The sequence below is a fragment of the Salvelinus alpinus genome, chromosome 8, assembly GCF_045679555.1.
Source record: "Salvelinus alpinus chromosome 8, SLU_Salpinus.1, whole genome shotgun sequence".
NCBI lineage: Eukaryota > Metazoa > Chordata > Actinopteri > Salmoniformes > Salmonidae > Salvelinus > Salvelinus alpinus.
Genome location: NC_092093.1, coordinates 61,689,561 through 61,707,523, shown reverse-complemented (window position 1 = coordinate 61,707,523; position 17,963 = coordinate 61,689,561). Strand labels below are relative to the sequence as shown.

The following is a 17,963-nucleotide window of genomic DNA, read 5'->3' as shown; positions in this document are numbered from 1 at the left end:
CAGTCCTTTGTCTTGTGCTCCAACCTTGAGTGTCTATAATTGTCATGGGGGAGGGGAGTTGTGTGTGTCGGTGGTTGTCGTCTAATGAGATCAGCATATGTCCAAGAGAAAGAGGGGTTGTGTGCATGTTGTGTCAACTATAGCTAATGTTGAGAAGTTGTTAAAACAAGTTACCAATATCTAATACAATTTCTTACAAAAGCTGGTATGTTGTAGATATTAGCAAAGTTTTTACAGGGTTGTCTTAGGTCAAATGAGCTTTATGTGAGTTTTGTAAATGTTTTCATGCTAATCGCGAGCTAGCGCCGCTAAGGGTTTTACATGTAGTGTTGGTACATGGAATAAGACATTCCCACATACAGTATACACATACAGAGGCATTTTTCAGCTATGATTTTACCACTCAGAATCCAGAATGGACATGACAATGTGGCCAGCACAGGATGTAATACACCCTTACAACAATCTACTTTTTGATCTTCTTTATTTCTTATCTGGTTAACTGCTACTGTGTGTCAAGAAAGGAGCCCCAATTAGGGGTTAGTGTACTCCAGTAAAAAAGGGCTGGTTTAGATCAAAAACTATTGCCCCGTGTCCCCGTTCATAGGGGCATCAGTGGTAGAATTGAGTTGCCACTTTATTGGCCCAAACACCCACAGACCCACAAGGTTGAGGTTACTCATGGACAGTAATTTGTAAGTTAATTTTTTTTGTTGCATTGATGCATTGTCTTCTAACTGTCCAAGAATAGGATCAAAATTGTTAAGAAGTATTTGTTCCCATAAATACAAAGGAGGATGTCACTCCTTATACCTCTGGCACTTTAGTCAGACTGTAAAAACGTTATGATGGGGCCGGCAACGGAGTTCCCATTGACTAAGCACCACAGAGCCAATCAGGAGAGAATACACAGGTCAAGGCTACCAATTGAAAGTCAAGGGGTGTGTCTGCCTTTTTGGATTACTCTCTCTACAGAGAACCTCTGTGGTTCTGCGCATGTCTGAAAGTGACAGAGCCAGCAGCCAAGCGAGTTTTTCACAGTATGTCATAAACAATTATTACACTTATGAATGTATGTAAAAATGTTTATGTATTAGATCCAGTACAACTAAGAACTGAATTTGAATGCAGCGTGTTCCCGATTCCTCTTTCTGTCCAGCAGTGTCAACCAAAAACACTTGGCATGATGGTTCATGCAAATACTGGGGATGCAATATAGAAATGTATTGATCCCTTAAATGATTTTACTATTAAATTAACCATATCACAACCCTCATACCTCGTCACAAAACTGTACCTAAATCAATTTTGGAAAAAGGATTTTACAATGTCGTCTTTGCAATAAGGGCTGTGAAAAGCAGACTGGACTCTTGTGGTAAAGAGCTGGGGGACAAATGCAAATATTAAACAAACTTGTAAAAGTATGCTTTAGACTAACAACATCCAGCTTAGTGACAACATGACAACTAATGTCACACCATGCAGCTGTATGCCAATGACAAAGGACAGTTACACGTATTTCCAAACAAATGTGGACAAAAACATGACTAACTATTACAAACAATAGCAAGTATTGCATGGAGTGCATAAGGATGACCAGTATACAAGCAAACAGAACTTTATTTACTATTTTAGAGGCCACTCTCAGGCAAATGAGTCCGGTACATCTGGACCAGAACCAGGTTATTCTCCAGTGCTGTGACCATCATCAAAAGAAAAGTCCTGAAAATAGTGATGACTCTACTGTCACTACAACAGCATCCCCCTCTACTGTCCATATCGCACAACTGACTTAACATTTACCATTGCACTGAGCTGTAGTATTTCTTTATTTAACATACAGCTGTGGAAGTGTTTTTCAGCTCCCAACAAGATTTTTATGCTGCAAAGTCAAAATAAACAGAACTAGTTAGTAGTATATGTTTATGTACCAGGAAAACAAGGCTTTGACTTTAAATGACTTACCAGAGTCACAAAAGCTTAGTGTTCTTGATATTTCAACATAGTAAAGACAAGAACGCTTTTAGACCTACAAGCTAAGAAGGCTATGGATATGGGAATCTCAGTTGTCATGGATCTGGGGGCGTCTACAGCTAGAGGGCTCTCATGGTTCTTGGAGTGTAGACAAATGGTAGAAAGTGAGAGGGTGTTACGAAATGGGAGTGGGTTGGGGTGCTTATAACATAATGACACCTGACTGGAGCTAGACTAAAAAGGCATCAATACCGTCCACTCAGCAGGGCCTGAGAAAGCAAGAAACTGGAGACATTTTATGCCCGACCATAAGACTTACTAAAATGATAACATTGACTCTGAATTTCAACAGTGACGCAGTCTATGACTATCCTATTGAAGCTTGAGGACTGTTAGAAAGGAGTCTAAGGACCATTGAATATCCTGCGTTGTGAGATTGTAATGTCCTGGAAGGGTTTGAGGGTACAAGGGGGTAGGAGATAATAGTAATCACTGTTAACTACTCTATCAGTCAGATACTCTCTTTTTCTCCAAATTACTTCTAAGTGTGGGTGTCCACTGTCCACACCTACTGGGTCTCAGGCCTACAGATTTAAGTCTAATAGCATGACATTAAAGTAGACATACATCAGAGTGTGCGATATGAAGGCATAGTCAGTGGACATTCTGAACCTTGTTTGAGGTCAGTAGGTCACATGACCAAGGAGCTATTGAAATTTTAAATTTGGAAAAATTAATGTCAAAACGTGTGAGCTGAAAATGTACAAACTAAAGGGTGTGCAATGTGTAGGCCCACTGAGTGTACATTCTGAGCCTTGTTTGAGGTCAGTAGGTCAAATGACCAAGGAGCTATTGAAATTCAAAAATGTTAATAAATAATTTAAAATAGTGCGAGATGTAAATCGACAAAAAAAATGTGTGCAATGTGTGTCTATGCCATCGGGTTAGCTACAACCAGTTTTGAAAGTTTTGGGAGTAATGGTTAGAGCTATTGAAATTTGAAAAATGTTGTGACGGTCCCTAACTGCGTTTGGTGGACGTAAGGAAAACTACAGGCGAATATCTGTCAAATATTCAACCTGAAACTGTCTTTACCTCTGTGCTCATAATGCCTGCAAGCATGCCTGCGATCAGCTGTCATTGGATATTGAAACAATTCTTTTAAGGATCTACAGCCATGTCTCAGTATCTGCTTCCCGAAGAGAGGGACTGTGAGTGGCGTGAAATTCTGCAACATTCTCTTCATCCAGCTGTCGATCGTCTCCTGCAAAGCTGGCCAGCTCTTACTTCATACTTCAGGTCCCTTGGAGACCTGTCCTGTGGCACTGAAGAGTATTTTTGAGTATGAAGATAAAACAGAAGCTGCTAAGATTTGTGTTTTTTCCACAACGTGGGGTGTGTTTTTGACCAACTCGTAAAAAAGCTGGAGGAAACAACGCTCAACATCACAGATGTTTACGAGGAAGTCCAAAAGTTCACAATGAAGATGCTTCAGTGGAAACAGGACAGCTTTTTTGGATACCAGACCAAGCAGCTGATGGACAAACAATTGTCAGCTCAAAGGTCCAAGCAGCAACAGGACTTTGAAGTTCTATGACACTGTCATTACATGCATTGACAAGTGGTTTGATTTCTCACCAGAAAATGGAATGGTGAAACAGACCGGCTTCTATGAGTAGCTCTCCTTCACTGACCTGGAGCAGGTGGTGGTTGCCCTCAAATGAAGAGTTTTGTGCTAGCCGGGAGGAAATACAGACAGGATACCATAAAATCCACCAGTGAGAAGTGAGTGGCAGTTTCCCAAAACCTAGGGAAAGCCAACATGATCAACATGTTCAGGATTGTCTAATTTGTCCTCAGTGTGCCAGGCTCAAATGCCTTTGTAGAGAGGATTTTCTCTGATGACCATTAAATGGTCAGACTCAAGAAACAGATGCAGCACAGAGGCTCTGTGACAGAGCCGATCAAAATGAACTCTAGATATCTGTGAACTGTGACTTGTCATGTAAGGGCTTCTCTCTGGCTATGCAAAATGACAAAGGACTGCTTGAATCAGTCAAGAGCAGCAAAAAACATCCATGGAGAAAGTACATTTGGTGAGTGACTCATGCCCCTCTTTTCCTCTTTTGAAATGTATTTATTTTTTGCTGTAAAGGTCAAAATTGTGATTTCTTTGTTAATTTATTTAGAGATTTATTCACAAGTTTACATAATGATACAGTTTTAGTAAAGCTATAGACTAAATGGAATATAAAAATGTTTTGCCTTTCCAATTGAATAAGAATATGAATATACACAGTCACATAACACCATACACACACCGCCGTGGCACTGTGCAATGGCACGCCACCTTTTGTCCCTTATTTGGTAGAGAAAGTTGGCAACCCTACGTACCCCCCCCCCCCCCAAAAAAAAAGAAGCTGAAATTGTTGCTAATAAAGAAATTAGCCAAACCCAGGATAGATTTGTTTAGGGCCCAAAGGAGTTTTACATGGACGTCAAACTTAAAAGCTGCCAATTCTCACGCATTAGCCGTGAGACACACGCAAGTTCCAAGCACACCAAGACAGTTTTGAAGAGAGCACGACAAAACCTATTACCCTCAGGAGACTGAAAAGATTTGGCATGGATCTTCAGATCCTCGAAAGGTTTTACAGTTGCATCATCGAGAGCATCCTGATGGGTTGCATCACTGCCTGGTATGGCAACTGCCCAGACTCCGACCGCAAAGCACTACAGAGGGTAGTGCGTACTGCCCAGTACATCACCGGGGTCAAGCTTCCTGCCATCCAGAACCTCTGTTCCAGGCAGTGTCAGTGGAAGGCCCTAAAAATTGTCAGACTCCAGCCACCCTAGTCATAAACTGGTACCGCTTGCCATGCGCCAAGTCTAGGTCAAAGAGGCTTCAAAACAGCTTCTACACCCATACTGGTACCCCCTTTTATATAGCCCCGGTATTGTTATATACTGCTGCTTTTTAATTATTCGTTTTTATTATCTATTACTTTTTTAACTGCATTGTTGGTTAAGGGCTTGTAAGTAAGCATTTCACTGTAAGGTTGTATTCGGCGCACCTGTTGTATTTGGCCCATGTGACAAATACAATTTGATTTGAACCTCTTCTCACGCTCACTCCTTACGTCTTATATCTCACGCATTGAAAAGTACTGCGTTTATTATTTTTTATCCATTGTATAGTGGGTTAACTTTTCAACCTTGCTTCAAATAGTTTTGAAATCGGAAACTGCAATTTAAATCAAGCGCGGAACCTCTTGCCACAGGACTGTGAACCGCGGCACATTGAAGGATATGATTGGTTATGTAAGGAATCAAGGGGATTGGATGTGCGCTTTAAAGAAACGCCCCTCAAGATTAGAATGGAGGTGAATGGACGTTATCCGCTGAGTTTATACAGCTGTTAAAACAGCACTACAATGATACTCTTTTATGTACAATGTTGTCAACAAAATTAGGTTGCTCCTACTCCCCGCCTATTGCAGAATGCAGCCTTTTAAAGCTGGTACTAAAATCGATTTATTCCCCTCGTTTGGTGATTGGCATTTAGTCTGTGACATCGAAAAGGCAGCAGATAGACATACAGTCTGTTATAGCAGGGAAGATTGGTAGGGTGACCTGATTTGTAACTATAAAAATAATTTGGTCAGATTGTGAACCCAAACGTTTAAGTTTGATTCTAGAGTGAGGACAATGACTATAACAATTATTTGGTTAGGGTAATCTTGTCTTCAGGAGATTTTATTACCAATGTACTGTATTTAGTCTGATCAGTTGAGCAATTCTCATTCTTAACAAAGGGCTAAAATAAAAGTTAATTAGTGTGCTTGACAGCAACAACACCACTGTTATTCCCCACACTTACAGTCATTTATTATTCCACTTCACAATATTGCCAGTGTCTGATATGTCTACTTGTGTCTTTGAAAATGAATTATATGAGGCAAAGTCTTTTTGCAAGCCATTCGTGGACAATCTTCAATAAGTCCTACAAATAAGCATTGGATGGATATGAAATGCTTCAGGCCATTTTAGGATAGTGCACATGAAAGGCAGAGATAGTAGAGGGGGACTCCTAAACACGCATCATATATCTTGTCTATGTAGAGTAAGATGATGGCAAGGATCTTCAAGTAGTAGGCATAAACCCCCTGAATATTGATATTCATTCGATTTTATTTGAAGGTTTGTTGATTGAGAAATGTATTGTTAAAACAAGAACATTTTCAAACACCTAGCACTTAGGAAACATAGATAAGGGGTGGCCAACCCTCCTGGAGAGCAAGCAGGATTTTCTTCCAGCCCTGTTTTAAAGAGTTCACCAAAATTATAAAATACAAAATGTTTGTGTCCTTACCTTGAAAGCAGTATATGGACAAGGAGACTACAATCTATGATTTGGTTACCCACTGCCATCAACCATTAATATTAGTATTTCCTGTGCAGAGCATTCCCACTGACCTTCCCACTATTCCTCACATTTGCCTGTTTTCCCATCTAATTTCATTACTGTCTGAAAGTCTCAAACCACCTAAAAAAATGAGCATACTTTAAATGTCATCCCCCAAAAGTATCAAAGTTGTAGAATTTTGAGTGTTCATTTAATGTTCAAAGCATTCTAAATACACCTGACCTGTATTTCCCCCCCACCCTGGTCATAGGCCTGTAAAAATACATAGAATTGCTGGAAATTAGCTTTAAAACAGATGCAGACCACTGTTTAGGCAAAATTTCACTCTAAGCTTTCTTCAAAAGTTGGCAACCCTGCAAATGCATGTTTATTTCATGTGTAACAGTTTAACTTTAGACCGTCCCCTCACCCCGACCCGGGCGCGAACCAGGGACCCTCTGCACACATCAACAACAGTCACCCACGAAGCATCGTTACCCATCGCTCCACAAAAGCCGTGGCCCTTGCAGAGCAAGGGGAACCACTACTTCAAGGTCTCAAAGCGAGTGACATAACCGATTGAAACGCTATTAGCGCGCACCACCGCTAACTAGCTAGCCATTTCACATCCGTTACATATGCACTGTTGCAGCCAACACATTTCACATTTTATATTTTAACAGATAATCTTATCCAGGGCGATTTAAAAAAAAAATATATATATATATTATTATTTTTTGGGTGTAATTTTTCATACTGGTCCATCGTGGGAATTGAACCCTCAACCCTGGCATACTGTTACAACACTAAATGGACTGGAGAAAAAAAGGAACTGCGATTCTGTGTAATCATTACACTTCCTTCCTACCTCAGTGGGGGAAATGTCAGTTTAAGAAGAGTGGTTTCACTTTTCTCTCATCATATCACTGTAGCTCAGCGCATTGACTCTATTTGGAACCATGACATTTGTGAACACTCTCAAACAGTGGGATGAGGCAGTGGCCTGTTTCGAACGCGGGGATTCCGCAGCTGCCCTTGGAACATTTCTGGACATCCAGGAAAAGAACTCCAAAATATTTTTCAACATTGGCTGCCTACATTTGATCAATAAGAACCTAGATGCAGCTGAAAAGGTATGGCAGTTTTGACCAAATTTCATCATTAATTAAAAGACAATTCTCTCTTTCCCTGTTTTTACCAAAGAAATCAATACATCTCAGGGTTAAAGTGACTATTACATTGTAATTAAATGTTATTTTACACTTAAAAAATGCAAGTCACAGAAAAAGGGGAAGTTTAGTTTGAGTACACAATGCTTGTGGTACCATTTGATTGGAAGGAAGTCACTGAGTTTTTCTAAATATCACACAGGCTTTGGACAGCTGTATCGGAAAGGATGAACACTTGGCTGTTGCATTCTTTCAAAGGGGGTTGACATTCTACAAAAAAGAAAGGCAAGACAAATCTATCATACTAGGGATGGGTGATTAGATGCATTATAATTGCTTTAAAAAAGAATCGCATTCTTTCGAATGGTGTGTTAAAGGGACATTTCACAATTGTTCATATTCATCATCAGGACCACAACATCAACATGTGAAAACCGTGAGTTTCTGTGATTTTATAGAGGATAAGTGTTTCCGATGACTTCATCTGGAAACATTTATGACATCATCTGGTGTGAATTTAAATTGTGAAATGTCTCTTAAAATGGATAATTGTTTTGTACAATTAAACGTAGCATATTATTTATTCTACATTATTCAGCTGTATATGTGTTTTACATATAGCAGGATAGTGAATTACTTGGATACCTCCTCACTTTGCCTGCAGGTTTGAGGAGTCTTTTGCTGATTTCCAACATGCCTTCAAGGAGTTGAGGGGGAACCAGCTGATCGACTACAAACCTCTTGGTCTGAGATACAAATTATATGCTTGTGAGGTGAGTCCAGGTAAAGATATGATGGAAGTCTTGCCTTTGTAACAATGATTGGATGTCGAATATGTTATGTGTATTTTAGCAACCTATCAACAGCAACCTAACCCAACAAACATCACAGTATGTATACACATAGCAAAAAAGTGCATAGGTGGATGCTACAATGTAAAGCACTTTGAGACCTGGGCGGGAAGTGCTGTATAGCTGTAATTTTACAACAACAAATGTCTGAGTGGTATCACTCCCACAGGTACTGCACAACATGGCGCTGGCCCATGCCCAGCTGGGTCAGTGGGAGAAAGCCAAGGAGAACCTCCTGACTGCTCTGAATCTCAGGACTGAGGCCAAACTCAGCCACATCGACAGAGGTCTGGAGTGCATCCTGGTCGGTGGCCCTTCTCTCTTAAGCCTTTTTCACACTATCATGTCGACCCCAACCATACTGTGCTGGCTTAGATATGTACTTTTTTTATTTTTTATTTTTTTTTACATTGTTTGTTCCAGCAGCTATAGTGGATGAGTAACCAGGCCAGGTGGCTCATCTCAGTAGTGTGAGAAGTGTTTTAATGTGTATTTATTATGCATTTATTAAGTCCTCTGTTAATCCTTATAGAAGCAGAAGCTGTTTGAGCCAGTTAAGGTCCCTGCAAAAGTGCTGTTCAAGCCAAACAAGAACTACGTGGCTGAACTGGAGAAGAAGGACTACCTGGGCAAGGCCAAGGTATCCCTATCATCTCTCTCTCAAAACATAACATGCATATTAACCAGCCAAAATGTTGCGACTTTGTAAATGTGTATACAACATGCATGTCTAGTACCTACTTTGTTTGAGATGTGCAATTTAAGCAATTGAAATGAGTTGTGAATAGCCTTGGGTCTTTCTTTAGGATTGTTATTTGGCAGGTTATTAGTAAGTAGGCATGTCATAAAGTATTGTTTCATGTTGAACCAGTTTTATTCTCTATCCTCAGGTTGTTTCTTCCATCGTCTTCCAGGATGAGTTCTCTGGCTTTGCTCCGTTACAGCCACAGGTGAAGTGTCATATGATTTGATGTTTTAACAGTGCCTTTAAAAACTGTCAACAATTAAAATAAAAACGATGAACAATTAAAGTAAGAAATTGATTGAGGAGGAATATTCAGTGTAATGTGATGTGCCATTTTTTTGACGGTAAGATTAGGTTGAAGATGTTCCTACCAGACCAAAAGCGCCTGAAGTTATGAGGTAAAGTTCATGTGATCTCGATGTTAATTGTAGGGGACACTGGGGGTGGTTTGACACTTAAAGTAATTGTCCAGTGTTTCCAGATTTCTATGAAATATGACCTACACTGCTCAAAAAAATAAAGGGAACACTTAAACAACACAATGTAACTCCAAGTCAATCACACTTCTATGAAATTAAACTGTCCACTTAGGAAGCAACACTGATTGACAATACATTTCACATGCTGTTGTGCAAATGGAATAGACAAAAGGTGGAAATTATAGGCAATTAGCAAGACACCCCCAAAAAAGGAGTGATTCTGCAGGTGGTGACCACAGACCACTTCTCAGTTCCTATGCTTCCTGGCTGATGTTTTGGTCACTTTTGAATGCTGGCGGTGCTTTCACTCTAGTGGTAGCATGAGACGGAGTCTACAACCCACACAAGTGGCTCAGGTAGTGCAGTTCATCCAGGATGGCACATCAATGCGAGCTGTGGCAAAAAGGTTTGCTGTGTCTGTCAGCGTAGTGTCCAGAGCATGGAGACGCTACCAGGAGACAGGCCAGTACATCAGGAGACGTGGAGGAGGCCGTAGGAGGGCAACAACCCAGCAGCAGGACCGCTACCTCCGCCTTTGTGCAAGGAGGTGCACTGCCAGAGCCCTGCAAAATGACCTCCAGCAGGCCACAAATGTGCATGTGTCAGCATATGGTCTCACAAGAGGTCTGAGGATCTCATCTCGGTACCTAATGGTAGTCAGGCTATCTCTGGCGAGCACATGGAGGGCTGTGCGGCCCCACAAAGAAATGCCACCCCACACCATGACTGACCCACCGCCAAACCGGTCATGCTGGAGGATGTTGCAGGCAGCAGAACATTCTCCACGGCGTCTCCAGACTCTGTCACGTCTGTCACATGTGCTCATGTGCTCAGTGTGAACCTGCTTTCATCTGTGAAGAGCACAGGGCGCCAGTGGCGAATTTGCCAATCTTGGTGTTCTCTGGCAAATGCCAAACGTCCTGCACGGTGCTGGGCTGTAAGCACAACCCCCACCTGTGGACATCGGGCCCTCATACCACCCTCATGGAGTCTGTTTCTGACCGTTTGAGCAGACACATGCACATTTGTGGCCTGCTGGAGGTCATTTTGCAGGGCTCTGGCAGTGCACCTCCTTGCACAAAGGCGGAGGTAGCGGTCCTGCTGCTGGGTTGTTGCCCTCCTACGGCCTCCTCCACGTCTCCTGATGTACTGGCCTGTCTCCTGTAAGCGCCTCCATGCTCTGGACACTACGCTGACAGACACAGCAAACCTTTTTGCCACAGCTCGCATTGATGTGCCATCCTGGATGAACTGCACTACCTGAGCCACTTGTGTGGGTTGTAGACTCCGTCTCATGCTACCACTAGAGTGAAAGCACCGCCAGCATTCAAAAGTGACCAAAACATCAGCCAGAAAGCAGGAACTGAGAAGTGGTCTGTGGTCACCACCTGCAGAATCACTCCTTTTTTGGGGGTGTCTTGCTAATTGCCTATAATTTCCACCTTTTGTCTATTCCATTTGCACAACAGCATGTGAAATTTATTGTCAATCAGTGTTGCTTCCTAAGTGGACAGTTTGATTTCACAGAAGTGTGATTGACTTGGAGTTACATTGTGTTGTTTAAGTGTTCCCTTTATTTTTTTGAGCAGTGTATATTTAATTACAATATAAGTGAGATAATTGTCCTTCCAATATATCAAAAAATAAATAAGCGTTTCTCTTTTTGAATGGTTTGGCCGTACCCCAAAAACAGAATGGTGTGGGCTTATACCAGTCATTACAAATATTAATTCACACAAGTAAACCACTGATTAGCCAGCTCAGCCAGTGTGCCAACATGACATCATGTTCTATGAGGAAATAGCAAGCATTTTTAAACTGTCTATTTGAGATACAAGTTTGAGGTGGGGTTTTTTAAGTGTTTTTTTCTACAATTTATGCTTTGGCCACATACTAGCATACTAACGATTCAACAGCATTATTTGGGTATGAGTTAAAGTAGGATATCTCTGTCGCCCCCCGCAGGGCTCTGGAGGGAGAGCCTCACACTGTCCTCTTTGAGTTTGTCCCTGAGACAAGTGATGAGTTAGCTGTGGTGCCTGGCAACATTGTCTTTGTGCTGAACAAAGGATCTGACAACTGGGCCTCTGTCATCTTCAATGAGCGAGTATGAGTACAAACATTACACTGAAATGCTTCATGCATGAAAAATGTGGATCTATTGTACTCATTATGCACAAACATACTTGGTTGATTATGAGTGTCCGGTATTTAAAAAATGATTTGTGTGCAGTGAATTAATTTCAACTTTACATTTTTAGAGGGGGCTTGTTCCTTATAATTTCCTGGAGCGTTTGGAAATAACCTTATCATCTAAGCAAGATCAGGTACATGTCTACTGTCAATATAGTGTTTATTCCTCATGACAAGATGGCATTGACTCTAACGTGTGTCAATGCTGAGCTATAACAAATTGGACATCTTTAAAAGTTGAATCCCCAAAATACTGGTAAATATAGTTTACCCCTCAATTTCTATGTTAATTGATTCCCCCTACGTGGGTTGATTGCTTTCTTGTAGGATGGGACAGACAAGGATGACATCCCAGCGCCACCTAGACGAGAACCACCGAATAGACCTCAGAGAAATTCTGGTAAAGATATTTTATGTAAAACTGGAATGGAAGTTGTATAGTTAACATTTTAATTATTGGCAATGCAACATCACCTATTACAAATTACGTAACTTTTGGGGGTATTATTGCAGCAGCTTCTGCTACTGAAAATCAGAGCATTGGGGACACAAAAACAGAGGTATGAGAATAATTGAAAATCGAATTCAAGACATGTTTCACAGCATGCAATATTCAAAGCAAATATCAATTGTTTATCAGTACTCTACGCTTACACATTTTAAATATCATTGTACGTTTATTTCATTCCCTAGTCTTGCCAGAGTGAAGAGTTTAGTGACCATTCACTTTGTGTAGTGAAAGTGCACTTCACATACACCATAGCAATCTGCATGGTGCCTGGACTTCCCTACACAACAACTCTGGAGAAAATCAGTAACAAACTGGGCCTCCCTGCCACAGTAATCACCTTGAGGTATGGCACTGTTGAAACATTAGCGTCAATTTACTTCAACAATCATTACTATTACAAAACTAAGCTCAGGGTTTTTGTGATTTTTCTCAAGCTATGCCCAAATAGATTCTGATAAAAAAGTGATTGATGAGAACACAAGGATGGAAGATGTTTGGAGCTGTGTCCACAATGGTCGTTTAACACTGTGGTGTGATCTCAAAGAGGTAATGTGGTCATGTACTGTATACAGTATTTGATGTCATAATAGTTTTTTGCTATGTAGATTTTTAATTTACAAATGTAATAGTCAACAAAACTTTGTTCTGACAGATGTCATTATGTGTGTACTAATGTCCCTTCTTTCATGTAATCTACACTACAGGGAATGAGTGAGCAGCTACAAAGCCAGACTCACCTGATGGCGCTTCATTCCTATGAGTCTTCAACTCCAGAGGATCTTGAGTTCCATCAAGGAGATACCATCTTACTTCTCTCCAAAGGTGAGCTACCCATTTCTCTCATGCGGGGCACCATTTCCACAATGCAGAAATCAGTTGTCAGTGTTTTATTCTGTTATATGATATCCTGGAAAAGCTGGAAACCTGCTGTTGTCTTACAGGACACAGAATTAGGGTTACAGAAGCAATAGTACATTCCCATTTTCATTACTTTCTCATGTGGGGCCCCACTTTCTCATGTGGGGCCCCAATAATTTGTGTCAAGAGACTAACTGTATTTTCTCTAATAGCTGTAGAGGCGTACATTGACTTATTGTCATTTGAAAAAGCCTCGACCTAATGTTTTCTTAAAATCACATAAAAAAAACGATATTTTGGTATTTGTTTAATTTGTTCTCTGTTGATATAGTCCCAAAATGTTTTGCATGTCAGCAGTCAAGTTTTGAAGATATAGTATTTTCAAGAAGCAAAGTGTCACTTGTCACATCAAAATGATGCGTTTTTAATCCCATGATGCATTTGGATTCATCATGATGTGGCAAGTGATATCTCGAAAACTTGACTGCTGACATGCGAAATATTGTTGGGACTGTAAAACAGTGGGAAAAAATAATGAAACATAGTTTTGGAGTGGATTTCTTTCCTTTTAAAATACAGAAGCAAAAGTAAATTCCCATTTTCATTACTTTCTTTTCAGTCAATGAAGACTGGTTTGAAGGACAGTGCAACGGAAAGAGTGGCATATTTCCGGCATCCTTTGTGGAAGAAGTTCCTATGAAAGATAAATAATGTAAAAGGAATGTCATAATGTCAGGATAAGGAACAATGACTTCATAGAGATTGTGGGATTTGTTATTTCTACTTTGAGCATGAGGTCCGGGATTCTATCCGATCACGCTTTGGCAGCTATGCACCTTTTAAAGGCAATGTTCCCACATTCATGGAAACCACATTCATGGTCCACACTGCATATGTCGGCTGACTGAATCCTTTGTCTTCTAATCTGGAAACCACCAAACAAACATCATCAAAGAAAAACAGTCGGATTTCAATATTTATGTTGAGGGAAGGCATTTAGGTCTGAAACGTCATTACCTAAGCAAGGACTTTTCTTCAATGGGCTGATATTTACCATGTCATGTTATTGTTAAAGTATGTTATAAGTTTTAATAACCTTTTTGGCCAGCACAAATCAAGCATGCCCAGGTTTTCTACGTATTTTAATAGAAATGCATTTTTTTTGTTTTACATTCTTTTTACAGTTGAATTCAGAAGTTTACATACACTTAGGTTGGAGTGATTAAAACTCGTTTTTCAACCACTCCACAAATTTCTTGTTAACAAACTATAGTTTTGGCAAGTCGGTTAGGACATCTACTTTGTATGACACAAGTCAGTTTTTCCAACAATTGTTTTCAGACAGATTATTTAATTTATAATTCACTGTATCACAATTCCAGTTGGTCAGAAGTTTACATACACTAAGTTGACTGTGCCTTTAAACAGCTTGGAAAATTCAAGAAAATATCAAGGCTTTAAAAGCTTCTGATAGGCTAATTGACATAATTTGAGTCAATTGGAGGCGTACCTCTGGAGGCGTACCTTCAAGGCCTACCTTCAAACTCAGTGCATCTTTGCTTGACATCATGGGAAAATCAAAAGAAATCAGCCAAGACCTCAGAAACAAATTGTAGACCTCCACAAGTCTAGTTCATCGTTGGGAGAAATTTCCAAACGCCTGAAGGTACCACGTTTAGTGTACAAACAATAGTACGCAAGTATAAACACAATGGGATCATGCAGCCGTCATACCGCTCAGGAAGGAGATGCGTTCTGTCTCCTAGAGATGAACGTACTTTGGTTCCAAAAGTGCAAATCAATCCCAGAACAACAGCAAAGGACCTTGTGAAGATGCTGGAGGAAACGGGTACAAAAGTATTTATATCCACAGTAAAATGAGTCCTATATCGACATAACCTGAAAGGCCTTCCAGCAAGGAAGAAGCCACTGCTCCAAAACCGCCATAAAAAAGCCAGACTATGGTTTGCAACTGCATGTAACGGATGTGAAATGGCTAGCTAGTTAGCGGGTACGCGCTACTAGCATTTCAATCAGTTACGTCACTTGCTCTGAGACTTAAGTAGGGTTGCCCCTTGCTCTGCAAGGGCCGTGGCCTTTGTGGAGCGATGGGTAACGATGCTTCGTGGGCGACCGTTGTTGATGTGTGCAGAGGGTCCCTGGTTCGCGCCCGTGTCGGGGCGAGGGGACGGTTTAAAGTTATACTGTTACATGCACATGGGGACAAAGATCATACTTTTTGGAGAATTGTCCTCTGGTCTGATGAAAAAAATAGAACTGTTTAGCCATAATGACCATCGTTATGTTTGGAGGAAAAAGGGGAACGCTTGCAAGCCGAAGAACACCATCCCAATCACGAAGCACGGGGGTGGCAGCATCATGTTGTATGGGTGCTTTTCTGCAGGATGGACTGGTGCACTTCACAAAATAGATGGCATCATGAGAAAGGAAAATTATATTGAAGAAACATCTCAAGACATCAGTCAGGAAGTTAAAGCTTGGTCGCAAATGGGTCTTCCAAATGGACAATGACCCCAAGCATACTTCCAAAGTTGTGGCAAAATGGCTTAAGGACAACAAAGTCAAGGTATTGGAGTGGCCATCACAAAGCCCTGACTTCAATCCCATAGAAAATTTGTGGGCAGAACTGAAAAAGCGTGTGCGAGCAAGGAGGCCTACAAACCTGACTCAGTTACACCAGCTCTGTCAGGAGGAATGGGCCAAAATTCACCCAACTTATTGAGGGAAGCTTGTGGAAGTCTACCTGAAATGTTTGACCCAAGTTAAACAATTTAAGGGCAATGCTACCAAGTACTAATTGAGTGTATGTAAACTTCTGACCCACTGGGAATGTGATGAAATAAATAAAAGCTGAAATAAATCATTCTCTCTACCATTATTCTGACATTTCACATTCTGAAAATAAAGTGGTGATCCTAACTGACCTAAAACGGGGATTTTTTACTAGGATTAAATGTCAGGAATTGTGAAAAACTGAGTTTAAATGTATTTGGCTAAGGTGTATGTAAACTTCCGACTTCAACTGTATGTGTTTGTATGTATCTGACACCACAAATTGTTCCTGAGGGAACCATCTGCTATACCTAAGTTGTTTTTATGTCATTGTTAAACAAATTAAACATTGGGTATAGCATGGACACAGACTATTCTGAATTGCAGTTTCAGGACCTTTTGGTATGTGTGTGTATATGAAAATAGCTTTCATAGCACATTTGATGTCTGCAAATATGACTGATCCAGCAGCCTATATTAAAGATTTTGAATGACAAAATCATACATAACTCTTTTTCATATGTCTCTTGTGATTTACAGTACATGGAGCAAACTGTTGGTGATTAAATAATAACAACAGCGATGAGTGCATTTAAGGAAAACACCCCAAAATAATTATTTATCTTTTTCATTAATCCATTGTTGATATAGTCCCAAAATGTTTTGCCTGTCAGAAATCAAGTTTTCAAGATATTTAACTTTTAAAATACAGCCGGTATGATGCATATTGTTGTATTTTGAAAGGTATGAGACCTTAAACTTTTGGGTGGAATTTTCAAAGTCTCACATTTTCAAAGTTTCATCTGTTACATTTTAACAGTTCTGGTTCTGTTCTTTTTTTAAGACGCATATACAGTGCATTCGGGAAGTATTCAGACCTCTTTTGTAACATAACAAAATGTGGACAAACTGTATAAACCTTTATATATGCACGCTTCTTACAAAGAGATGTGCATTAAAAAGCCTAAATATTACATGAAAAGGCTTGCACTTTTACGTTTTGCCTCCACGACAAGCTTCAGTGTAGCAAAACAAACTTAACATAAACATCACGCAAATATAATCCAGTTGATATACAGGTAACTGCCAGAATAAAGGAAACACTTGAGTAAATGTGTGATAGAAAGTATATTGAAAGCAGGTGCTTTCATACAGGTGTGGTTCCTGAGTTAAAGACATTCTCTGGTACTTCTGTTTACTTTTTATCCAGTAATTCTGAAAGTAGCGCTCACGAGCCAAAAGTGTTCCCCAAAAATTGCATCCTACGTCACATGTGCACCACGTCATTCTCGTTCACGTCTCTCTCTCTCGCACTCTGCTGTGTGTGCATGTTGCTATCTGTCACTAAAATGGCGATGGGCTGTAAACAGTCGCTTTTAAAACTTGGGATTTCATGGCTAATTGAGGTAAAACCGTTATTCTGCTCATAGATTATGTATGTATGAACCAAATCAAATGTATTTATATAGCCCTTCTTACATCAGCTAATATCTCAAAGTGCTGTACAGAAAACCAGCCTAAAACCCCAAACAGCAAGCAATGCAGGTGTAGAAGCACGGTGGCTAGGAAAAACTCCCAAGAAAGGCGGAAACCTAGAGGAACCGGGCTATGAGGGGTGGCCAGTCCTCTTCTGGCTGTGCCGGGTGGAGATTATAACAGAACATGGCCAAAATGTCCATAAATGACCCGCATGGTCAAATAATAATAATCACAGTAGTTGTCGAGGGTGCAACAGGTCAGCACCTCAGGAGTAAATGTCAGTTGGCTTTTCATAGCCGATCATTGAGAGTATCTCTACCACTCCCGCTATCTCTAGAGAGTTGAAAACAGCAGGTCTGGGACAGGTAGCACGTCCGGTGAACAGGTCAGGGTTCCATAGCCGCAGGCAGAACAATTGAAACTGGAGCAGCAGCTACACATTGTCACATCCAGCCCAAAGCGGGAGGTTTAAAAAAGTACTTACTAGTCGCCAAAGCTCCGGAGTA

At 40.6% G+C, this 17,963-nt stretch overlaps 1 protein-coding gene across 2 annotated transcripts; it reads left to right on the top strand.

Annotated features, from left to right (window-relative positions):
• Nucleotides 1–7,236: 7,236 nt before the first annotated feature.
• LOC139583428 (neutrophil cytosol factor 2-like) lies at nucleotides 7,237–16,482 on the top strand. Of its 2 annotated transcripts, none has more exons than XM_071414509.1 (15): nucleotides 7,237–7,512; nucleotides 7,751–7,833; nucleotides 8,213–8,321; nucleotides 8,569–8,703; nucleotides 8,932–9,039; nucleotides 9,290–9,349; nucleotides 9,499–9,542; nucleotides 11,589–11,730; nucleotides 11,885–11,950; nucleotides 12,144–12,216; nucleotides 12,333–12,376; nucleotides 12,510–12,670; nucleotides 12,762–12,873; nucleotides 13,032–13,149; nucleotides 13,805–16,482. In XM_071414509.1, exons 1-15 carry the CDS (start codon nucleotides 7,339–7,341, stop codon nucleotides 13,894–13,896), a joined length of 1,521 nt encoding a protein of 506 aa, XP_071270610.1. In that variant the 5' UTR covers nucleotides 7,237–7,338; the 3' UTR covers nucleotides 13,897–16,482. The 2 variants fall into 2 exon arrangements, with proteins under 2 accessions (XP_071270610.1, XP_071270609.1); XM_071414508.1 differs by having other exon boundaries at nucleotides 7,240–7,512; nucleotides 12,330–12,376.
• Nucleotides 16,483–17,963: the final 1,481 nt, after the last annotated feature.

What these genes read in the sequence shown, in the direction of transcription:
- LOC139583428 (XM_071414508.1), top strand. Translation starts at nt 7,339, where the DNA reads ATGACATTTGTGAACACTCTCAAACAGTGGGATGAGGCAGTGGCCTGT. An exon ending in GAGGTCTGGAGTGCATCCTG is followed by an intron (nt 8,704 to 8,931) that starts GTCGGTGGCCCT and finishes TAATCCTTATAG; the next exon opens with AAGCAGAAGCTGTTTGAGCC. An exon ending in TTGCTCCGTTACAGCCACAG is followed by an intron (nt 9,350 to 9,498) that starts GTGAAGTGTCAT and finishes CGGTAAGATTAG; the next exon opens with GTTGAAGATGTTCCTACCAG.